At 31.0% G+C, this 26483-nt stretch overlaps 1 protein-coding gene across 1 annotated transcript in view; it reads right to left on the bottom strand.

The window, feature by feature from the left end:
* Positions 1-26283, bottom strand: part of LOC111413758 (max-interacting protein 1-like) — a 43100-nt gene extending 16817 nt beyond the window's left edge. Inside the window, exons 1-2 of the mRNA XM_023044859.2 lie at positions 25946-26283; positions 25848-25877 (exon numbers count right to left, since the gene is read on the bottom strand). Of these exons, the coding sequence (XP_022900627.1) occupies positions 25848-25877; positions 25946-26283 (368 nt within the window). The remainder of the gene's footprint in view (positions 1-25847; positions 25878-25945) is intronic.
* Between the last annotated feature and the right edge of the window lie 200 nt (positions 26284-26483).

Raw genomic sequence — 26483 nt, 5'->3', positions numbered from 1 at the left:
TTTTTCATTTATTCCCATTAAATTTAGTTACTTGAAAACCACGCACAAACTGCTATGCAGTTTAGTGGTATGCCAGTGACAGATTTTTTTTGTTTTTTTTGCTTCATATTTTAAATAATAATATTTGTTTCTTTTCTCTCTGACCTTGCTTTATGTCAATTAACTTTTACTTATTTAAAAATTTTGTGTTATGGTTAATTTTTGGTTATTTGTAAATAAAGTTATTATTATTATTAAAAATAAGAGAAAAAAATTTTTAACATATTTATTTTATAGTAAAAATATACAGGGTGATTCACATAAGAACCGACACAGAGCAGGGCAGGGACATGTAGAGGACAATAAATTAAGATGATTTAACGTAACTTACCTCTATACTAAGTTGTACACCTGAGGAGTTATAGGCCTTCAAAGTTGGCTCTTAAATTTTTAAAAAGTTCAATATCTTCGTAATACATTAAGCTAGAAAAACCAAATTTGGTATACGTTATGAGTGTACCAAGGATATTAATTGGTAACAAATTGAACTCAATTGAAGCATTTCAAAGGGTTGATTAAAGGTACCATAAATTTTGACAGATTTTTTTAATCTTTTGGCGGATTTGATGTGGTGATTTCATGTGGAATTTAATTCTAAAACTTTTCTTACTCTTATTATTTTTTTAAAAACTTCGTCGTTTTCATAGAAAACTTAAATAACTAAACCCACGTATTTCGTAATGTTGCTTAAAATAAGCGAAAATTCAGTAGTCGGCTATGAAACTGTACGTCAAACTTGACAAATAGGTTATAAGGTTATTTGACGACAAGGTTTTATAACCTATTTGTCAAGTTTGACGTACAATTTCACAGCCGACTACTGAATTTTCGATGATTTTAAGTAGCATTAACGAAATTCGGGTCTTTAGTTATTTGAGTTTTTTATGAAAACGACAATGTTTTTAAAAAATAATAAGAGTAAAAAAAGTTTTAGAATTAAATTCCACATGAAATCAGGTAATAATGTGTTAAATCCACCAAAAGGTTAAAAAAATCTGTCAAAATTTAGGGGACCATCAGGAGTACAACTTAGTATAGAGATAAGTTGTGTTAAATCGTCTTAATTTATTATCCTCTACATGTCCCTGTTCTATGTCGGTTCTTATGTGAATCACCCTGTATATAAATAATTCAGCATTCCAAAATAAATAAAAATTTTAGTTAATTAAATTAAAGATATATTCTAAAGTAAATCACAGGATAATTATTAATTTTAGTATATATGAATATATATATATAAAAATTAATTGTAACTATTTAATCTAAGAAGCAAGACATCTTTCAATAAATTTTCTTAAACTTGCATCCCCGATATGTCTACTAGGAGTAGGTTACAAAAATATTGTGTCATTAAACCGGTTAAAACCGGTAACCGAAATTATTTATTTCGTTTTCAATCATGATCGAATAATAAAAATTTCGTTTTTGTTTCCGTTTTCGTTCTTATAAATTATTCGGTTAATTTCGTTCTTTCGTTCTCGTTTTCGTTCCGTTCTTAGTCCCTGGTTTTAACCATTGGGAGCCATTCGGAATCAGTGACATTTGGATTTAATGAGATTCGTTGAAATCTTTTAGGATTAGTAGGATTTTCGTAAGGTATTGAGATCATCTCAGGATTAGTAAAAATTAAACGTATTAAGAGTCATTGGTAGATATTAGGATGCACTAAAAGCCATTCGGAGCAATTTTCTATCTTTAAAAGTAATAACTATTGAAAATAGTGAGAAACTAGTAAAAGTGAAAGATATGGGAACCAGATGAAACTATTTGAGAGTTATTAATCGAGGGTTTAAGAACGTAACTACATATTTTCATGAAAATGATTTACTTAAAATGACTTACGAATATTATGATGCGCAAAAAATCATTAGAAAATAGCTTCACAATCTATTCCGCTATAAAATACCCAGTTTTAAGCTAAAAATTACCATTGAATTCGTCCTTGCATTAGTAATAATATTAAATATTACATTTACGGAAGTTTTCTTGAAAATACAAATAAAACACAAATTTGGGAGTTACGCATATGTGACCCTAAACCCTCGTACTACTTATTAGGATCTGTTCACAGTCAGGGATAAAACATTGGGATGTATTCAAAGCCATTCGGAGTAAATAGGTAACTTTAAAAGCGTAGACTATTAAGAGTCTATTAAGTATCCGTAGAGAGGTACTCAGATCAGTGTTGCCGCACCGAATAAAATTCGTACTGAAAATGAAAAAAAATGTACTGAATTGAGAGAGAAAATAGGAGACCTTTTTTTTAAGGTGAAACAAAACTTGTAAAACGTATTAGTTTATCACTGGGCTCATTGGTGACACAATTAATTTTTGATTAAATGTTTTACAAGCAGTAAACTTTCCAAATTCAAAAAAAGTGGAACTGCATTCTCTAAAAATGTACTGATTTTAGTACAATTGTACCGATTACAAAATTTTGTACTGGATTGTTACTTCCACGTACTTTATCCATGAAATCATACTGAATTCAGTACAATTGTACCGAAACGGCAACACTGACTCAGATCCCTTTAGACGTTACGGTATTGAGATCATCTGGAGTAAAAACGAAAGCTTAATAGACGTTAAGAACCATTCGAAATCAGTGAAAGACATTGAAATATGCCAAAAGCCATTAAGAGCCATTATTAGCTATTCGGAGTTAACGAGAGGTGCTGAGATGTATCGAGATTCGTAGAGAGTAAAAACGAAAGGTTGCTAGGTTCTGAGAGCCATTCGGAGTCGGTGAATGATATTGTTAGCTATTCGGAGTCAACGAGGGGCTGACGTTTTCTTTCTATTATATGCTTTACACGTTTTTAAGAAGAAAATGTGTGCTTGACGTCCTAGATAGTACTCAATACCAAGCTAGGAGAGAAGCTGAGTATTGAGTACTATCTAATTATTACATATTTTACGACAACATCAAAATATTGACATTTAATGCGTAAACATTGCAGAATTTGATATCTTTATATAATAGCGATTAGGTTATATGTATAGTATGCACACTCTATAATACGTTTGCATCTTCATCCATATCGAAATCACAATGCTGAACTGATTCTGATCCTTTGAATATTCATCAATACTTTTATCTAAATCACCAATAGCTACACAATATTTTTCTAAAGCCGCATGAAGTATATTCCAAAAAGAATGAAAGGTAAAACAGTTAATGCAGTATCTAGTCTTCCACAAGTCTATAGCAAGCAGTACTTTTCTGATCTTTAATTAGCTGCATTTAGTCATCCACAAGCATCATATCTTGTCGTCTATAAGATGTATACAGCCCTCCATTACAAATATCTACCCTTTTATAAGAAAAATCAAGTCTTTTGGCAGTATCCAGTCGTGTGTTAGCAATATCTAACCTCCAACCTAGTATCGAGACTTCCATGAGCAGTTTATTCCCTTCTGCAAGATGTGTTTATTCATCTACAAGCTGATTTAGTATTTTATTAGCGACATCTAGTTTTCTGTCAGCCTTATCTAGTCTTTTATGAGGAGAATTTAATTGTATATTAACAGTTATTAGTTTTATGCAAGCAGTATGTATTGTTTTGCAAACATAGTACAGTCTTGTATTAGCTAGTCTTCCATTCTTACAATGTGTTCTTTCTTTTACCATAATGACGATGTGAGAACTGGCACGTTCAAACACGCGCAATACGTCGAAGATAGTAAAGATATCTTCTTTATTTCCTTTATGACGCGTGTAAAGCCCAGCTTTTGATGTTTACAGATTTGTCTTTTTCTGTAGTTAGGTTGTTTCGTTTTGGATTCGCCAAGAATTCTTATTATCCAGGAGTAACTTACTTAGAGCTTTGAGAACTCGATTACAAAGAAGCCTATGTTATAAATCAACTAAATTTATCTTAATAGAAAACTTTATGCTGGCATAAAATTGTAATGGATCTACATTCACGCCAATCTATAAAGTACAGATCATGCAAAGTCATTCTTTACCACTCCGTGATATGTAAATAACTATTGTATATCAAGGCTCTTCTCTCAATCCATTGGGATTCGTTATTAACCATTGGGTGCCATTCGGAATCAGTGACATTTGGATGTGCAAAGATTCGTGGAGATCTTTTAAAAGTTTAAGGCAATGAGATCATCTCAGGATTAGTAAAAATTAAATGTATTAAGAGGCGTTGCTAGATATTGAGATGTACTAAGAGTCATTCGGAGCAATTTTCTACCATTAAAAGTATAAACTATTGAAAGCTAGTAAAAGTGAAAGATATGGGAACGAGTTGAAACTCTTCGAGAGTTATTACTATCTATTAGGAGCTATTCAGAGTCAGGGATAAAACATTGGGATGTATTCAAAGCCATTCGGAGTAAATAGGTAACTTTAAAAGCGTAGAATATTAAGAGTAGCGGAGAGCTGATAAAAAAGAAATAAATTGGGAGTTGGGAACCATTCGGAGTCAGTGAAAGATATTGGGATGTTTCAAAAGCCATTGGGAGCAATATGGAGCCATTGTTAGCAATTCGGAGTCAGCGAGAATCGCGCAGATGTATTTAGACCCGTAGAGAAGTACTCATATCCCCTTAAAGGATACGGTATTGAGATCAACTAGAGTAAAAACGTAAGGTTGCTAAGCGTTGAGAACCATTCGGAGTCAGTGAGTGATATTGTTAGCTGTTCGGAGTCAACGAGAGGCTAAAATATTCTTTTAATAGTATGTTTTACATGTTTTTAAGAAGAAATGTGTGCTTGACGTTCTCTTTCCAAGCTGGGTATTTGAGTACTATCTAATTATTACTTATTTCACGTTAACTTCGAAATATTGACAGTTAATGTTTATACATTGCAGAATTTGATATCGTTATAAAATCGCGATTAGGTTATACAGTATACACACCTGCATGAAGTATAACAGAAAGGTAAAACAGAAAGAAAGAGAAGAAGTAATTTATATATTATTTTTGGAAGCAGTTAATGCAGTATTTAGTTTTACACAAGTCTGTAGCAAACAGTATCTTTCTGATCTTTAATTAGCTGCGTTTAGTCATCCACAAGCATCATATCTTGCCATCTATAAGATGTATACAGCCCACCGTTACAAATATGTGCCGTTTTATCAGAGGAATCAAGTGTTTTGGCAGTATTTTAATTCAATCGTGTGTTAGCAATATCTAGCCTTCAACCACCAGTATCCACACTTCCATAAGCAATTTATTTGACTTCTGCAAGGTATGTTTATACATCTACAAGCAGATTTAGTATTGTATTAGCGGCATCTAGTTTTCTGTCAGCCTTATCTAATCCTTTATGAGGAGGATCTAGTTTTGTAATGACAGGTATTAGTTTTCTGAAAGCAGTACGCACTGTTTTGCAAACATGGTATCGTCTTATATTACCAGTAGCAACTCTTCCATTCTTACAATGTGTTCTTTCTTTTACCATAATGACGATATGGGCACTGACACGTTTAAACACGCGCAATACGTAGGAGATAGTAAACATACCTCCTTTATTTTTTTTTTCTGGCGCGTGTAAAGCTCCAGTTTTTGATATTTTCGGATTTGACTTTTTCTGTAGTTAGGTTGTTTCGTTTTGTATTCGACAAGAATTCTTATTATCCAGGAATAACTTACTTAGAGTTCTGAGAACTCAGTTATAAAGAAGCCTATTATAAATCCACTAAATTTACTTTGATGGAAGACTTTATAGCTGGCATAAAATTGCAATGAATTTCATCTACATTGACGCCAATCTATAAAGTACAGATCATGCAAAGTCATTCTTTACAACTTCGTGATTTTGATATGCAAATAACTATTCTCTCAATCCATTGAGATTCGTACTTAACCATTGGGAGCTATTCGGAGTCAGTGACATTTGGATGTGCAAAGATTCGTGGAGATCTTTAAGGCAATGAGATCATCTCAGGATTAGTAAAAATTAAATGTATTAAGAGGCGTTGCTAGATATTGGGATGTACTAAGAGCCATTCGGAGCAATTAAAAGTATAAACTATTGAAAGCTAGTAAAAGTGAAAGATATGGGAACCAGTTGAATCTCTTTGAGAGTTATAACTATCTATTAGGGGCTATTCAAAGTCAGGGATAAAACATTGGGATGTATTCAAACCCATTGCGTTGGGAACCATTCGGAGTCAGTGAAAGATATTGGGGTATTCCAAAAGCCATTGGGAGCAATTTGGAGTCACTCAGATGTATTGAGAGCCGTAGAGAGTAAAAACGAAAAGTTGCTAGCTATTCGGAGTCAACAAGAGGCTAAAATATTCTTTTAATAGTATGTTGAATATGTTTTTAAGAAGAAAATGTGTGCTTGACGTCCTCTCTCCAAGCTGGGTATTTGAGTACTATCTAATTATTATTTAGTTCACGTCAACATCGAAATATTAACAGTTAATGCATACATATTGCAGAATTTGATATCTTTATAAATCGCGATTAAGTTATAGAGTGTACACACTCGAATATACTTCCTGGACACAATGAGATACTCCCTTTGAACTGCAAGTCCTTTGCAAAGTCAACGATAATACCATTGCTTCTTCATCCATATCGAAATCGTAATACTGGACTGATTCTGATCCTTTCAATTTTCCCTCAATACTTTTATCTAAATCGCCAATAGCTACACTATGTTTTCCTAAAGCTGCATCGAGTATATTCGAAAAAGGAAAAAAGATGTTATTTATTTCTTTTTAATTTACATATACTATTCGTCACGACATTTTCGGTACACGTACGTTTTGGGTACGTTTCGAGTATGTTGTTATACGGTTTTAATAAGTCTGTCAGCAAAAACAGCGCGCTCGTGCCACTTTTAATTGTTGCGTCACGTTTTAGTTTATTGTCGCCGCGACCTACATTTTCACAGTCGGTGCCGTGTTTGTTTTCCGTTTTCTCTTCTCACCGCGCCAAAACCAAGACCGAGAAAAGAAATCAAAAAAAAAATTTCGTTTAAACAACATTTTTTTTATGAAAACTCTAACATTCAGTTAGTCACAAGTTAAGTCACAAATTTTGTTTTCTTAAGAAGCACATTGATTACAATCGCTCTTTTATAAGTTATTTTAAAACTCGAAAATACAAAGATGGTCTTTATCCGCATTTATTTGTTAGTTTCTCAATTAAACAAATTGTTCAACCAAAACAGATTTAATATTTACATACTGTCAAGGAAAGGTTTTGATAAATATTGCAGTCACCTCCGATAAAGTTATTAGTAATTTTGAGTGAATCAATAAAAATAAATCGAAAATGTGTTCGAGTGCTTAAAAAATCGATCAAAATCAGATTAATAATAAAAAATAAGCAATTTTATGACGTTTCAAGCATCATCTCGATAAAAATCATCTGTTTTTTGTTTGTTGTGTCGAGTCCAAGGAATTATCAACGAATTCGTTGATAATCGCGTCAAATGCAACGAACGACTCGGTAATTTAGAGAGCGCACACACATCTAATAATAACCGATTCGACCTCCGAAAGTTAATTGGACGCCGAATTTGGCCGCGAAACTCGCCAACTTGTAAACAAAATTACGTCACACCCCGTTCGCTGTTCGAGCGCAGCATAACGGACTCACGGTAGCACGATTCGTTTTAACCTCTCCTCGGTTATACTTAATTATAAACCCGTTACAAAGCGAAAGCGAGAATACATAAGTTTTCTGGAAACTCACTTCTCTGTTAGGTTTTGACGCCAAAGCAATTTTTTTTTTATTTTTTATTTCTTATGTTCATCAAAACAAAGATAAAAGTGTTTAAAAATAGATAAGTTATTTTCGGATTTTTAAGGATTGAGGCGATAATCCTGTTAAAGTAATAAATTTTGATTTTTTGAAAGTTGTGACTTTTAAACTGTTTATTTTCTTGCATATCAAGTTTGTCATAAAAGTGTGTTACAAATTGACATTAAGCCCAGTATTTTTAGATGGACATAAAAGTGTTATCACAATAAGATTGATAAACTTTTTTTGTACGGTGTTGCAAATGTTATTTTTGAGATTATATTATATAATTATTATTTGTATCAAAATGTTTTTCTAATAAAATTTGTTCATAATTAAGTCAGCAACAATGTTTATTAATAAAATTATTTCGTATTATCTATAGGGAACGTTCTATACTGGTATAAATAAACAATTTAATTTCCCACTGAACAGTACGAAAAATGTGGTTAGTGACAATTTAATGCATATCAACCTTATTATTGCTTTTATCCAAAATCGTTTCGTATAAAATTTGATTGAAATATGATTTAAAATCAATTTTGTAATAAAAATTTTCGATATCTTTACCAGATGGCGCTATCTACTGGTACAAAAAAAAACAATATATTTGATATTATGATAAATATCCATGTTGCAAGTAAAAATGAAATTTGAATATGAAAATAAAACGAAATATGTGAACTTCGCACTTGCAGAATTATTTTAATCGGGACCGGTTTCGAAGTTTACAACTTCATCTTCAGCCGAAAACTATACAGGGTGAGTCAGAAAGAATGGGAATTCCGAATACCGGAGATACTAGACACCAAAATATGATGATTTAACGTAACATCTCTTATACAAATGTCAGTGGTTTTCGAGGCATACTGTGTGTTATTCATTTTAAATGTTAACCTTAAAATTACTTTGAAACAATTAAAAGCAGATAACTTGGAAACCGGTAGACTTAGACAATATAAGCAAGAGTACCTTTTTTGTGCAGAATTGAAAACTTCTTCAGATTTCTGGTTCTAATTCACCATACCTCAACTGACAAAATAGTCATTACTTGATATCTCAAACGTACAGTGTGTATCTAGCGCCCTCTACGAGTAATCACAAAACAAATATCAAATTCGTACTTCTCATGCTTGAAAACATCTAACTACTAAATTTTATGTTAATAGTACAAAAACCTTAAAAATTATCAAGAAATTTCGAAATAAAAATTAACACCCTGTGTATTAAAAACCACCGACATTTGTATAAGACATGTTAGGTTAAATCGTCATATTTTGGTGTCTAGTGTCTCCGGTATTCGGATTTCCCATTCTTTCTGACTCACTCTGTATACAAGTAAGAAATATTGTAATTAATCTATCTTATAAAATATCAAAAAATACAAAAATATATAAAAAGAAACAAACAAAATACTCACTGTCAAAAAGTGAAGCAAACAGATGTAATCATTTGAAAAAACTTTTTGAAATGTTGAAAAAATTTTTGAAAAAGTGAACAATTTTAAATCTTATATAATATCCAGAAAAATATCGTTAAATTCATAAAAAACCAATATGGAGGAGATATGAAACGTGATGCGTATAATAAAGTTACAATGAAATCTAAAAAATAATGAAGTAAATTAGTTAAAGTTAAACTATCATAAAAACAACTTCCAATATAAAAACTATGGTTCAATAGAAATAAAATTTTCATGAAAACGAAACAAATGAGGTATCACAAAACAGACGTGACCATCTTGACGGAGCGAGAAGAAGAGACTGGTGACAGAAAACCAGATATAAAACATTTCAAAGATTTCAAAAAGTTTTTTCAAATGATTACATCTGTTAGCTTCACTTTTTGACAGTGAGTATTTTGTTTGCTTCTTTTTATATATTTTTGTATTTTTTGATATTTTATAAGATAGATTAATTACAATATTTCTTACTTCTATATAGTTTTCGGCTGAAGATGAACTTGTAAACTGCGAAACCGGTTCCGATTAAAATAATTCTGCAAGTGCGAAGTTCACAAATTTCGTTTAATTTTTATATTCAAAAACAATATATTTGAGGTTACATCAATAATTATTGTTTATATCAAAAAGTTTTTCAAACAAAAAATGTTTAAAATTAAGTCAGCAGCAATGTTTCTTAATAAAATTATTTCGTATTATCTACAAGGAACGTTCTATACTAGTATAAATAAACAATTTTGATTTTCCACTGAACAGTACGATAAACGTGATTAATGAATGCATATCAAGCTTATTATTGCTTTTATACAAAATTGTTTCGTATAAAATTTGATTGAAATAACATTTAAAATCAACTTTATAATAAAAATTTTTGATATCTTCACCAGGTTGCGCTATCTACTGGTATAAAAAACAATATTTTTAAGGTTATATCAATAATTATTATTTATATCAAAAAAAATTTCAAATTAAAATTGTTTAAAATTACGTCAGCAACAATGTTTCTTAATAAAATTATTTCGTATTATCTATAGAGAACGTTCTATACTAGTATAAATAAACAATTTTGATTTCCCACTGAACAGTACGAAAAATGTGGTTAATGAATGCATATCAAGCCTATTATTGCTTTTATCCAAAATTGTTTCGTATAAAATTTGATTGAAATATCATTTAAAATCAATTTTATAATAAAAATTTTCGATATCTTCACCAGGTGGCGCTATCTACTGGTATAAAAAACAATATTTTTGAGGTTATATCAATAATTATTGTTTATATCAAAAAGTTTTTCAAATAAGAATTGTTCATAATTAAGTCAGCAATAATGTTTCTTAATAAAATTATTTCGTATTATCTATAGGGAACGTTCTATACTAGTATAAATAAACAATTTTGATTTCCCACTGAACAGTACGAAAAATGTGGTTAATGAACGCATATCAAGCTTATTATTGTTTTTATCCAAAATTGTTTCGTATAAAATTTGATTGTAATATCATTTAAAATCAATTTTATAATAAAAATTTTCGATATCTTCGCCAGGTTGCGCTATCTACTGGTATAAAAAACAATATTTTTGAGGTTATATCAATAATTATTGTTTATATCAAAAAGTTTTTCAAATAAAAATTGTTTAAAATTAAGTCAGCAACAATGTTTCTTAATAAAATTATTTCATATTATCTATAGGAAATGTTCTATACTAGTATAAATAAACAATTTTGATTTCTCACTGAACAGTACGAAAAATGTGGTTAATGACAATTGAATGTAAAGTGTGTCCGTAAAGTAACAGATATAGGTGATAAAATCATTATGAACGGTTTATGGAAAAAACCTTGAAAGGGGTCTAAAGTTTTAAATTTTTGGCAACTTTTTGGTGTCATCGATATTTTTTTCAAATGGCAATCCCCCATTTTTATTACGGAATATGATAAAATTCTCTAAGATATCAGGAGTTATTCGCTGAACTTGTTCTCGGATTCTGATTTTTAGTTCATCCAAAGTATTTGGTCTAGAGGTATAAACTTTACTCTTCAGATATCTCCAAAAGAACAAGTCCAGCGGAGTCAAGTAGGTGATCTTGCAGGCCATTCAATTGGCCCTCTTCTCCCAATCCATTGATTAGGAAATAATTGATTTAAATATGCCCGAACAGGAACCGCATAGTGTAGCGACGCGCCATCTTGTTGGAAAAACAATTGGCGTTGAAATCGAGTTGGGTCAACATTATCGAGAAATCTGGCAGTTATGGAAGGAATGGGATCTGTTTGTAGAAAATCTAAATATCTCTCTCCAGTTAAGGTTCCCTCAAAAAAAGTAAGGGCCCAGGATAGTATCCTGTACTATTCCGCACCACACACTAATCTTTGCGGATATTGGGTAGCCCAATACCGACAATTTTGCCTGTTAACTTGCCCACTCAATGTAAATGTTGCCTCATCGAAAAAAATTATGTTTTTAACGAAATCTTCGTCGTAGTTGCACAATTGATGCAAACTGCTCACAAAATTACGATCTTCTATCAAAATCATCTTCATTGAGCTCATGAATGAGGTTTACCTTACAGGGATGATATTTTGCGGTTTTTAATATTTTGTGAACCGTTGTTTTACTAATGGCCAGATTCAACCCAATATCCAACAACCGCGACATGAGGGTTTTCTTGCACAGCCATAACAACGTTATATTGAGCCTCCTCTGAAACATTTGGTCGGCCAGACTTTGAGACATCCCGTACATACCCATGATTTTTAAATTTAGTGACAATACGGGTTACCGTACTTTGGCTTATGGGTTCATGGTCAGGATATGTTGCATTAAAGAGCTCTACTACTTCTTTTTAAGTTCGAGTTTGATCCCCAATTCCAATCAAACACAGAATTTCTAATTGTCAAATGTACCATTTTAATAAAATTAAACAATAAAGAAAAATTAACTCAAAAGTGATGTAAGAACAGTTTAAATCAGTGCTATAAGAAACAACAAGCTTTACTAAATCAGTGTTTGACACTTATAAAACTTAGAGAATTGTTTAAAATGATTGGTTACCATAGTTACTCATGGCTACTGCTATTTTTATCATGTCAAGCAAATTTGAAGTAATTAAACTTTAAAGTAATTTTTCTCGAAAATTTTCTTATGTAACGAATATTAATATTGACTGTACTAGATTTAGAAAAACATCTTCTTTCATATATCGCAATAAAAATGAGGAATGGATTTCCATTTGAAAAAAATATCGATGAAGTCATAAGTCGGTTAAAAATGCCGAAAAAAATTTGTAACTTACACCAAAAAGTTGCAAAAAATTTAAATCTTTAGACTCCCTTCAGGTATTTTTCCATAAACCGTTCATAATGATTTTATCGCCATATCCGTTACTTTACGGACATACTGTATATCAAGCTTATTATTGCTTTTATCTAAAATTGTTTCCTATAAAATTTGATTGAAATAACATTTAAAATCAACTTTATAATAAACCTACTGGTATAAAAAACAATATTTTTGAGGTTATATCAATAATTATTGTTTATATCAAACAGTTTTTCAAATTAAAATTGCTTAAAATTACGTCAGCAACAATGTTTCTTAATAAAATTATTTCGTATTATCTATAGGGAACGTTCTATACTAGTACAAATAAACAATTTTGATTTCCCACTGAACAGTACGAAAAATGTGGTTAATGAACGCATATCAAGCTTACTATTATTTTTATCCAAAATTGTTTCGTATAAAATTTGATTGTAATATCATTTAAAATCAATTTTATAATAAAAATGTTTGATATCTTCACCAAGTGGCGCTATCTACTGGTATAAAAAACAATATTTTTGAGGTTATATCAATAATTATTGTTTATATCAAAAAGTTTTTCAAATAAGAATTGTTCATATTTAAGTCAACAATAATATTTCTTAATAAAATTATTTTGTATTATGTATAGGGAACGTTCTATACTAGTATAAATAAACAATTTTGATTTCCCACTGAACAGTACGAAAAATGTGGCTAATGAATGCATATCAAGCTTATTATTGTTGTTACCCAAAATTGTTTCGTATAAAATTTGATTGAAATAACATTTAAAATCAACTTTATAATAAAAATTTTGGATATCTTCACCAGGTAGCGCTATCAACTAGAATAAAAAACAATATTTTTAAGGTTATATCAATAATTAGTGTTTATATCAAAAAGTTTTTCAAATAAAAATTGTTTAAAATTAAGTCAACAACAATGTTTCTTAATAAAATTATTTCATATTATCTATAGGGAACGTTCTATACTAGTATAAATAAATAATTCTGATTTCCCACTGAACACTACGAAAAATGTGGTTAATGGAATGCATATCAAGCTTATTATTGCTGTTATCCAAAATTGTTTCGTATAAAATTTGATTGAAATATAATTTCAACATCAATTTTATAATAAAAATTTTCGATATCTTCACCAGGTGGCGCTATCCACTGATATAAAATAAAGTCCCTAGATTTACAAAGTACCGCGGTTTGACGCCATTTTGGCTCGAAAGTCAAGCGGGAAATTTAAAACTCTGTCGTTCTGTTGATAACATTACGTCAAAACTCCATTCTTTTTTCTCGTGGTACTCTTAAGAGTCGAAAGCCCTTCTTACTGCTATTTTTGCAACACCAAAGGCAACAAGACGGCAATATTTTTGTAAATAAGTGGTGAGATGCAGTGACAAGTTGTCAAACCGTCATTTTGGCTCGAAAACAGGCGTCATGAACCGCGGTACTTTGTAAATCTAGGGACTTTAGTATGTAGTAAAGTCACTGGATCTCATCACTTATTTACAAAAATGTTGCCTTTGGAGTTGCAAAAATGGCAGTAACAAGGACTTTCGATTCTTCAGAGTACTACGAGAAAAAAAGAAAGAAAATTTGGCATAATGTTATCAATAGAACGACATACTTTTAAATTTCCCGCTTGACTTTCGAGCCAAAATGGCGCCAAACCGCGGTACTTTGTAAATCTAGGGATTTTAGTATTTAGTATAAAATAAAGTCTCCAGATTTACAAAGTACTGCGGTTTGACGCCATTTTGGCTCGAATGTCAAGCGGGAAATTTAAAACTACAAACCAAACATTACGCCAAATTTCCTCTTTCTTTCTCGTGGTACTTTGAAGAGTCGAAAGTCTTTCTTACTGCCATTTTTGCAACTCCTCCACAGTCAACAAGACGGCAATATTTTTGTAAATAAGTGGTGAGATGCGGTGACAAGCTGTCAAACCGCCATTTTGGCTCGAAAACAGACTTCATGAACCGCGGTACCACAAGCGGTACTTTGTAAATCTAGGGACTTTAGTATAAAAAACAATATTTTTGAGGTTATAGCAATAATTATTGTTTATATCAAAAAGTGTTTCAAATAAAAATTGTTCATAATTCAATCAGCAATAATGTTTCTTAATAAAATTATTTCGTATTATCTATAAGGAACGTTCTATACTAGTATAAACAGTTTTGATTTTCCACTGAACAGTACGAAAAAATGTGATTAATGACAATTTAATGCATTTCAAGCTTATTATTGTTTTATCCAAAATTGTTTCGTATAAAATTTGATTGAAGTATCATTTAAAATCAATTTTATAATAAAAATTTTCGATATCTTCACCAGCTGACGCTATCTACTGGTATAAAAAAAATAATATTTTTGAGGTTATATCAATAATTATTGTTTATATAAAAAAGTTTTTCAAATAAAAATTGTTTAAAACTAAGTCAGCGAGAATGTTTCTTAATAAAATTATTTCATATTATCTATAAGGAACGTTTTATACTAGTATAAACAGTTTTGATTTCCCACTGAACAGTATCGAAAATGTGGTTAATGAATACATATCAAGCCTATTATTGCTTTTATCCAAAATTGTTTCGTATAAAATTTGATTTAAATATATTGTAAAATGAATTTTATAATAAAAATTTTCGATATCTTCACCAGGTGGTGCTATCTACTGGTATAAAAAACAATATTTTTGTGGTTATATCAATAATTATTGTTTACATCAAAAAGTTTTTCAAATAAAAATTGTTTAAAATTAAGTCAGCAACAATGTTTCTTAATAAAATTATTTCGTATTATTTATAGGGAACGTTCTATACTAGTATAAATAAACAATTTTGATTTCCCACTGAACAATACAAAAAATGTGGTTAATGACAATTTAATTCATATCAAGCTTATTATTGCTTTTATGCAAAATTGTTTCGTATAAAATTTGATTGAAAGAACATTTAAAATCAACTTTATAATAAAAATTTTCGATATCCTGGTGAAGATATCAATAATTATTGTTTATATTAAAAAGTTTTTCAAATAAAATAATTTTTTCGAATTTCGTATAGAAAACGCTGTATACTAATATACATATATAAAAAATGCACATAAATTACAATTCACATCAATACAATGAATGCCATTGTATACTATTGCTAGATTTAATAAGAATTTTTGATAAAATGGTCTTTGATTACCATTGAAATTACTTACTCTTTATGTTATCAAGTTTTATCAGTTTCATTGTATTCTCAACATATTCACAAACTTCTTGTTTAAAATAAATATGACTCAGAGTTAATTATTCTAAAAATTTATCGTAAAACGTAAAACTTCATAATTGTGTTTGTAATTTATGATAGAGGAAAACTTGGATTCGCTTTTAATTGTTGCAAGTAATTAAAAAAGCGGTTATTTTTTGTAATTCCCCCCTTAAAATAAATAAATCGAATAATTTATTCATAAAAAATGAGGGTGTATATTGTGTACGCAATACTAAATGTAGTTTTTCCCAGCAGCTGTTAAAATCGCCCCTTGTTTTAAAATAAAACACGCAAACACAAAGAGCTTACGAAGAGGTTTCATTATCGTGTGTAATTATAATAATTATTTAATAAATAAAAATTCCATTTTCTTTGTCACCGTACCCAATTATTTTTACATTTCAACCTTGACGACGACATTAACCTTAATAAAGTTTAATGTCACCTTATTTCAAACTAATCTTATCGTTTTAATTGTAGAAAAAATCACTATTATCACTAGTAAAATTTCTAAGTATAGTAATTACATAATTTCTATTATAAACAAAAGTATTCTCCATTAAATTATAACAAATGTATTAGTACCATCATATTTGTGTTATGTTAATACTTCCTGTGATTAAAGTGGTTTGTATTTGATCATGCATTAAAATAAGGACGATTAATAGTAACAAAGCGATTTACATATTTTATTTTCGAAGGCTTTTAGTTTTCTTTATTATAGAACCTATAATAAAGGTTTATGATTACTAAACATCTATCTAATTGCTCTGGGGAGGTGGAAAATCATTGATGGCCTTAATTTTATTGTCCGAATGACGAATTCCGTTTGAGGAAATATGATGGCCTTAGAAAATCAATAGAAGCTATATCAAAAATATAAAGGTTTGATTTGTAGTCAAGATAATTTAATCAATATAGAAGGAGATTCAAACAAAATTGATATGACAAGTATTAATTTGAGACTCCGCAAGATTCAATATCATTTTCATTTAATTGTCTTAAAGAAAATGGAGTTTTTGTTCGTTTTTCCTCCTCAATCCGGTTTTGAACTAGATCGTTATATATACAAGGATACATAAACGTTAAAGATATATAATTCAAGCCAAAACATCTTTCCAGATCTCTCAACACCTAGAAACAACAATGGAAGAAGAACATAAGTTTGGTGATTCTCAAATTAGTTGGCAGATACCAAATTGGTGGTAGATATCCCAAATTTTCTTCAAGAGACTCCACAACGTTATAAAGGTATTGTTACTGCATATTCAGCTTCTCCCTCATTTTCTTTTCTTCATTAATTGGAAGAGTTTCAATGTCTGATGATCTTACTTATCTCTGAATTTGTTGAGCGTCCGAACAAAATTTCTCAGCCATAACACAAACTCTTCACGTATCATGTATCTACATTGCTCTATATTTAATCAATTGCTTTCTGCAAAAGAAGTGTTCAATTAATATTGGTATCAACTTTTATAGAATATCTTTTACGATAAAATATTGAGATTGATGATATAACTGGGAAGCAGTATATTTATAGGTGTAACAGGAAATGGTGATGTAGAGTATGAAGCAGGTTATCCAAACATGGGAAGAAAACCTGAAAAGCGATCAAAATAATGATTCAATTCGATAAGTGATCATGGTAATTCTAGTTCTCGAAGAAATCATGTAACACTTTGAGTTTCATTAACATGGTCCAGATCAATGGCCTCATATACAAAATATCTCCTACTCCTACACCGTCTTAGTTTCCTTCAAATCTCAACAGCTTAAGTTTTCCTCCAAATCCCACCAAACTTGTTTACAGCTACCTCTAATGTAGCGCGATCCAAGTTAAAATCACCTCTATCATATCTCAAACACACTGAATACCATGAGATATGGGATATAAAAGATGTAAAATGAGACGCCGAAGACGACTAAGCAATAAAATATGGGGGGTGCCATTTAAAAAAATAAAGTTATGGTACTTCCAAATTTCGAAAAGTTAATGTGCCATAGTAAAGTGACCAAACGTTCTAGACAGCCGAAATCTTTTGCCGAATTAAATTGCAAAAACTAAAGTTTATGAAGAAACCTTGAAAATAGACAAATCCAAATATGTAAAAATATACAGGTTTTTCCATTTAAAAAAAATACATTTTGTGTCGTCACACTTTTTTGGACCACTCCGTATATGCGAAAATATTTTCCAGAAATACATTCCTATATACAGTACAAGTCTGCCTTTGAAAGAAATTCCTAACTTAATTGGTATAGGAGCTATGGATGCCTGCCGCACTGTTGCAGGACCCTGTATATTTATATATATAAAAAAAATCACAGTGATTTTATTAATGTAATTCTTGTCACATTATAATAGGGGAATAGTTTGTGCAGCTATCACTAATTAGAAGTTTCCTTAAGTTTTCCCCCAAATCCCACCAAACTTGTTTACAGCTACCTCTAATGTAGCGCTATCCAAGTCAAAATCACCTCTATCATATCTCAAACACACCGAATAGCATGAGTATGTCAAAACAGTTATCTCCTTACACCTATTTAATCTCCTCGTTACTAACCTCCGAAATATGCCGAATTTCTCCGTATAAAACTCCATACAAAACATTAAAAAATGCAGTGTCTTGATGTATCAAGTAGTCAAAATGTATGAAAATGAATCAAAAAATCTTAAAATGGAGAAAAAAGTGTCACCACAAAACAGTGTCTTGGCATCTTGTTGTCAAAAACTGTTAGATAAAAACTGTCAGATTGGATATAGACAGCAACTAATGTTATGATGGCGATCCTGGTGAATCATAGACTGTTATAGAAATCTTTCCACAGGTCACAGTTCCTCGCTATACTTCTCAATTGTGGAATTGAGAATTTGTTGGTTCTCCTCCATGTCATTTTGAGTCTTCCGCGTGTCTTGTTCCCAAGAAGTTTCCATTCTAGAACTCTAGGAGCAGACTTCTTTCACCGTTTTATTTCTTCATTATTCCGCCATTTCTCATTTGAAGTATTGCATGGCCAGAATATTACAAAAGGGTTTATGAGGGTATGGGCGATTTCACTACTAACTTAAGACCTTGCAGCAACAACGAGTCAGTTCCATTTTAACAAATTGTTCAGAAGGCACAACAAAATTTTCCGTAACAATACCCTAAGTCTTTTGCAATTAGTTTTTCTTCTATTAGGTATAATCAAAGTTTCACACCGATTATAAGGGTTATGATAGGGTATGGACGATTTCACTCCTAATTGAAGACCTTGCAGTAACAACGAATCAGCAGCTCCATTTTAACAAATTGTTCAGGAGGCACAAAGAAATGTTCCGTAACAATACCCTAAGTCTTTTGCAATTAGTTTTTTTTCTTTTAGGTATATTTTTAACAAAATTAAACATTCAAAAATTTGTTTGTTCATAATTGCGTATTGAACCTCGTTGTTACTACCAATTTACAAAAAAAACGACTTTATTAGTATTTTATAGATGTCGAAACACATTTACAAAACCAATAATTTATTTAAACAGTTATTCATTTGCGTCATCGTCAATCATATCAATGTCATTATGATTTTCTACCACATTATTAGATTTGAAAGATCTTGATGATTGTAAAGATTGTTTAATTTTTGAAATTTTAATGGCAGTGCAGAGCTGCTGAAGGTTCTAAAGGGATGTGCCCATTACTTCTGGCTTTTGGGAAATCCTTAAGAATCAGCTAACTAGCAGATATTGAATATTGGATTCCTTTTAGTTCACTGCTGTAAGATGTTACTCTGAGTTTTAATATAGCAAAATTCTCCTTTTCTTTATTAGACGTCGTTTTCTTGAAATACGGTTTATAATGATCAGTTAAACTCAATATCATAGATTGTTCTACTATTTCTTGTAATGACGGAGATATTCATTTGGAACACGCTCTATTTTCTCATGTACTTTTCGACGACTCCAAAAAATCGGTCACAAGGCAGAAAACTGTGGCCAGGCTCAGCAAAACGATGAACTAGTTTTTTGATTCTGCCAAATTGGACCAATGAATATAAATAACAAACAGGAGAAAAGTTTTTATTTAGTTTCAACATTTTTATCCAGTATGTTTGTAATAAATTAATGCAAAAACTTATTGATTCATTTGGTGTTTTTTTTATCTTGAACTTCATGATACATATAAAAATATGGCTTTTAGGCAGTCTGTAGCAAATCAAACGAAAGTGTGTCAACTGTAGGATCATTTCTCGCCAAAGTCAGCTTAATTTTTAAATAATCATAAAAAATTTGTCATTTATTGAGGTGCAACTTTTTTTCAGTTTCTAGCTCATTCTTCTGATCGTCGGTTAACACCTTATTTTTAATCTTATTTTCTAATCTATCACAAGTTTGACACGCGTCACTTCTAGGGTGGCCAGAAGAATAGTTTTTGAAGTTTGATTTAAAATATTTATAAAATAAGTCATGTTCTTTTTTTTTGTGTAATTTTCAAGTTACTATACAGGCTGTTTCCGTAAGTTGTGGCATAATTTTGATCACAAATACTAGAGTCAGAATGATAACGATTCGTGTAAAAATTATTGGTCTAAATCCATAAATGGCTAAGATATAGGCCATCAAAGTTAAGAAAATTAATTTTCTTAAATATTTTCAATATGGTTTGTCTTAGAAAGATAAAATTTGGCAAACAGTGCAATGTTATCATGACAAATCGTTTAAGATCAGTTTTGAAAATATGCAAACACGGCATCAATGCTATACAGGATGTTCACTAAGGTTATTTCCTTAAAACTTTTTTATTATGTCATAAACCATTAAATTTTCCAACTGATTCTAAAAGCCTATTTCATTTTCAAATTATTTTTACTCTTACAAATTTTTGATTAGACGCATCGTTTTTGAGTTATTCACAAAAAGATTTAAGTTCTTTTAAAAGAATCTCATATTATTACTCAACGTAGCATAAAATCCGGATTTTTTCAGTACAATTATTCTTCAGCTTTTATCAAATTAATGGTTATCTGTAAAAACTATTTTTTTCTAAAAACGCAGCATCACTAGTAAGTACATTTTTCAATCATAGTATGGCAACACTGTATTTGCAATAGATGATCAACAATTTTAAATTCTTGTACTCTCGACAAATGGATGGATACAATTGCTTTTCATGTAGGATATGCCAAGACGTACCTTTGGATGTTCTGAAATGTCTAAACTGTTTCTATCAGCAGTATTACGATCTGTCATAAAATTGAAAATGTTTTCTTCTAGTTGGGAACGTTAGATTCCCGTTATTTACATACTTCTGTCTTAAATTTCCTGTCTCACGTAAATGTCTTTCGATATTTAGAAATGTTTTTCTATCAGGTTGTCTTTACTTACAATTTGTTTCAACGATTAATGAAAATAATCCAAAATCGAGGTTGTATCTTTTTGCAAATATCTCGAAATCGCGTCTAATCAAAAATTTCGAAGAGTGAAAATAAGTTTGAAATGAAATAGGCTTTTAGAAACAGTTGGAAAATTTAAGGATTTATGACATAATAAAAGTTAAAAAAAATAACCTTTGTGAACTCTTTATATAGTAGAAACCACGAGAGCTGGCAGTTCGCTTAAAAATGGTATGAATCAAGATATGGACGTACGACTTAGATTATTTCACCACAAACATTTAAATGTAGGTTATGTTAGTAATGGAGGTTATATGTCAAGCATTGTCAAAGATTAGCTTTGTTCGTTGGGACTGCACTACTTGCACTCACTTGCACTAAGCAGTTTAGTGCAGATGTTGTGTGTTCGTTGGGGATAGTGCAGTTGCATTTATACTGTTCGTTGGGCCATCTGCAGTGCAATTTAGTGCAGCCGGTGCAAGTTAGTGCAGATTTTGTTGCACCTGCTTTCGATTAAGTTCAATAAGTGCAGTTTAATGCAGTGTAACTAAAATGGCGGAATATTTGAAAGCGTGTTTTGTAATAATTAATATCAATATTAAATATTAAGAAATAAAACCTTATAATAATTAATATTTGTTGTATTAGAGAACACAGTATATTCAATCCCAGTAGAGGCAGTAGAAAACTACCCCTACTTTTTTGGAAAATTTAAAAACTACCCTGTCGATTTTGGCTTCATTAAATACATTTATAGTACATTTAAAAATATTAATTATGTGTTTTTTCTCATTTAGGAGTGCCTGGGATTAACTACCCTCACCACCCCAATTTTTTTTTTTCAAGTACTGGTTATCGATTTTGGTGCAATTTAGCATGTGATTTCTTTATACGTTAAGTAGTAGTTTTGAAAGAACTAGTAAGGGTTAGTAGTTTGAGGTAGAAAATATATTTCGCTAATAATTGAAAAAAATAAAAAATAATAATAATATAATAATAATTGATGAATCGCTACTAAAAAACATTCTGCAATGATTTAATTTTCCACCAGTATTTCGCTGACAATCTCCTGTTCGTCCATTTTAAATATTATACACTTTTTTTTATAAAAATCTGTTCGTTGCGACCACGGTTTACACACTTTTCTGACCTGCACTAAGTTGACATGACATTGCACTGACTTACACTTCATTGCACTATGACGTCATACGAGTGCATGTCGTGCAGAGTAGTGCAGTCCCAACGAACAAAGCCATTATTTAATGATTTTCCTTTCAAAGAAAACATTTTCGGCTTGCGAAAACACTAACAGATTCATGACAACGCTCACAAGACGTTTCGATTTGAGGTTATAATTATAAAGTGACATCCCTTGGAAGAACAGACGTACTTTTTTGACGTGGCCATTTGAATTGTACAGCAGATATATTAAACTAATGCTATCTCTTTCCAACACACATTACTCTCTAGCGGTTTATGAACTACGTATAGCATTTGTAAGAGCGGAAAATGATGATTTACTGCCAGCTCTCGTGGCGTCTACTATCGCATTGATTCCGTGGTTCGACATTTCCAATTTTAAACGATTTCTTATGATAACATTACAGTATTTGTCAAATTTAGTCCTTCTAAACCATATTGAAAATTTTGTAGATGATTATCCATTTTTTTTTTGCACCAAAAGTGATAAGTAGGTATCAAAAAACGATTTTTACTGTGGTGAATTTTGTTTAATTTATTTGTCTTTACCGGTTTCGTTCACTGAACATCATCAGAAGAACGTTTAAAAAATAAATGAAATAACATTGAAAATGTGAGAAAAAATTTTAACTTAAATTAAAATAAACATTTATAAACTTACGTCATAGGGGCTTTAACGTCAACAACATTCGGCAGAATAAAATCAAACAAAGTCAATAGAAATATGAACTATCAGAAGATACAAGAAATCAGATGTAACGTGGTTGGAGAACATAACAAAAATTTTTATATTTTAGGTTAAATCTATTTTTTATATGTCAGGTCGGTAATCTAGTGAACAATATAAAGAAAATATGTTATGAGAAATTTCAAACAACTAATAAAACGAGCTCAGACGAAAATTACAACAGATTAAAAATTAACTTAAAGTAATTCAACATAAAAATAGAAAATAATTCAACTTAAGTATAATCAGTTTAATGAAACAGACGGAAATGAGAATACAGAACGACAAGAATACAACAAAATTTGCAAAAGCGGAATGGGAGGGCAAAGGAATTAAGGGTAAGGCATCAAAATAGTTGCAGGCATCAGACTAACTTATTAGTTTGACCCTCTCGTGCTATCTGATCATAGAATTCAAGTAGTTCATTGTGAAAACTTTTGTTTAGTTGGTGTAGAATTTTAACATTCTTGGTTTCGTCAAAGTCATGAAACCAAGAAAGCATTCATAAATTCTACCCAAGAATAACTAATCTTTCAAATGTAAACTTCACCCAAAAAGAAAATGAATTATTTATACAAGGGTAAGAAATTCGCCCCAAAGATTGATACTAATTTACCCATATTGGCCATAGAACTTCAAGCCGCAATATAATCAAAAAAGACCTACAACAAGCACTCATGAAGGAGGAACAAAAAGTAAGATATAACAGCAAGAAAGAAAATCAGGAAAGAACAGATTGTACCTGAAGACTATCAAGAGTATAAAAAGGAAAATAAAAGAGAACAACCTCATAATCACCCCAGCCGACAAAAATGCAGGAATGGTAATTCTAAGCAAAAACGAGTACAACAATAAAACAGAAGAATTCCTACAAGCCAATGGATTCTGCAAAGTCAAAAGAAACCCCACAAATCAATTCCAAAAGGCAACCAAACACATCACCAAGAAATCAGAAGACACCGTTAAGAAATATCTAGGTAACCCTAATACTTTAATTAATATGAAGCTTCTGATCCCGAAACTTTATTCACTCATTAAATTACACAAGAAATATAACCCTATAAGACCGGTAGTTTCTTCCATTAATTCTAACACTCATAAACTTGCCAAAACCTTAGTTACCTTTTTCAAAAAAGAGATAAATTTCAAACTTAAACACACCATTTCTGACCGTTATCAATTAACTGAATTGATTAGTAAATTAAAACTTCCCCAAGAGTTCAGAATCTCATCATTCGACGTAACTAACCTAACCTATATACTAATATTCCAACAATAGAAACCCTAGAGATAGTGAGAGAAACTTTAACAGAAAAGATAGACGATAAAGACGATGCTAATAACTTATTCAATATTCTGAAACACTGTCTTAAACACAACTTCTGTCAATTCAACGAAGATTATTACACCTTATCAGAGCTAGTTGCCTATGGGATCCCCCTTGAGTGTCTGATTTCTTCCTTAACAAGATTGAATTTGAAAAGATTCTTGATGACATCAATCCTTACAAACAAGATATCATAGCCACTTATGGGTTTAGATCAAAATTTTTTACACAAATCGACATCATTTTCACTCTAATATTTGTGATGAAAATTATACAACGACTTACAGCAACATCCTGTATAGTGCAGGTTCATATGTCTTCAAGTATAACTCATTCAGGTGCTGCCTTGTTCTTGCTGTAATTTAAAGGTGGAAGCAGCCATTCGGTTGCATCAACTGATGGCTACTATTTTATTGGGTGCAACAGTGTATTAACTAATTTTTGACAAAAAGTAGAGCTGCCTCGTTGTTGCTGCAAGGTCTTCAATTGTTAAACAAGTCCCTTTTCAATATTATTGCACAAATTTGTAGTTCGAAATTTGGTTTATTAATAAAAAGTTTTAATTCAATTTTACGTATCTCAAAAGTAAATAGAGATATGCAATTTATAGCAAGAATTATCATAGAGATCAATAATTTTTTTTTTATTTTTTAGTACGCATCAATAAACAATTATCATAATTTATTGATACTCAACAAGTAATAAAACTTTAAAAGGGAACATTTCCGTCATTATCTTTCAATCAACAAAGTTAAGTGGAAAAAGCTCGTATTTTATAGTCCCTTTAAATTTTTAAATAACCGATTACCAACCCAACACATGTTTCACTAAGTTCATGTAGTCATCGGACTGTTTATTTTTGTTATTTCACTCTGTTTATCTTTTACATGTCCCATCCCTCTCCTTCCTTTTTTTTCTAATCTCTCTTTCACATGCACTCTCTCTTTCCAGCATCCGTCTTTTACTAACAAAAGAAGGTTTTGTGCGCCTTCTTTGTCTTACATCCCATCTGTTATTAAATCGCAAAATAAACAAAACTCCATCATAATCTGACAAACGAAAAAAAAGAGGGCGAGAATGTTTTTGAACCAAAGAATGTTTTAAAAATGTTTTGAAAATAATCAGCATAGCAACTAGAAATAACCGCGATATAAACAAAAACCAGACCTACGCCACTGCACTTGTTCTATTCGTTCGCATTTAAAAACGGCAGCGGCCCCGTTCTTTTTTTTTATTCCTATTCAGTTAGTTGCCAAGGCACACTACGTTTCGCGTGCGGATAGGATAGGATTCGAATCGGATCGGATAGAATCGCGTTGGCCTTGGTACCAAGCAGAAAATCGAACAACCAAGTTAACAACAACAATAAATTCTTATTAAATTAAATCTAATAAAAAGTTAGAAATGTCAAACTCACCTGTTTTTTTCTAATTCATTATGATTAGATCTGGGGAACAAAAAAAAAATGATAAATTAAAAAAAATTAATGATTTTCTTTTTTCGTTTGCAATTTACCTTCCAACCGAGTTTTTTCTTGTTTTAGGTCTTTTACCAACCGTTAAAACAGAATTGGCAAATGAATTTTTATGATCCCTTTGATGATGATGATGATGGTGGTGGTGGTGATGATGATGAGGCATCGGTAACGTTGTTGCGTATCCATGTTCCGCAGTTTCATAAGAGGAATTTGAATATCCATCGTTGTTATTATTATTATTATTAGAAACGACGATATTATGCATCAGTAGTCGTCGATCAGCTGATAGGTCGCAAACAAAGGAAACGCGGTCGGCGTCGTCGTCGCTACGATCGAGGAAGGCCGCGGCCCGGAGTAAAGCTTCGATGCTACTCATTTGTTATAGGGTTCACTTTTTTCCCAAAAACAATATTAATTTTCCAAGAAAACAACAAAATTTTATACACTTGCTATCACTGTTTCGTCGACTTTGTATAGGTAAGATCCTGGAAATGAGAGTGAGATAGAGAGAGTTCGAGTGATGATGAGGGAGGGAAAAAGACCGAAACGCGTCCCGACGTCGACGGCCGTTGCGCA

This window comes from Onthophagus taurus, chromosome 3 (assembly GCF_036711975.1).
Source record: "Onthophagus taurus isolate NC chromosome 3, IU_Otau_3.0, whole genome shotgun sequence".
NCBI lineage: Eukaryota > Metazoa > Arthropoda > Insecta > Coleoptera > Scarabaeidae > Onthophagus > Onthophagus taurus.
Note: the sequence above shows the minus strand (reverse complement) of the source record. Positions and strands in the feature narration are given on the sequence as shown.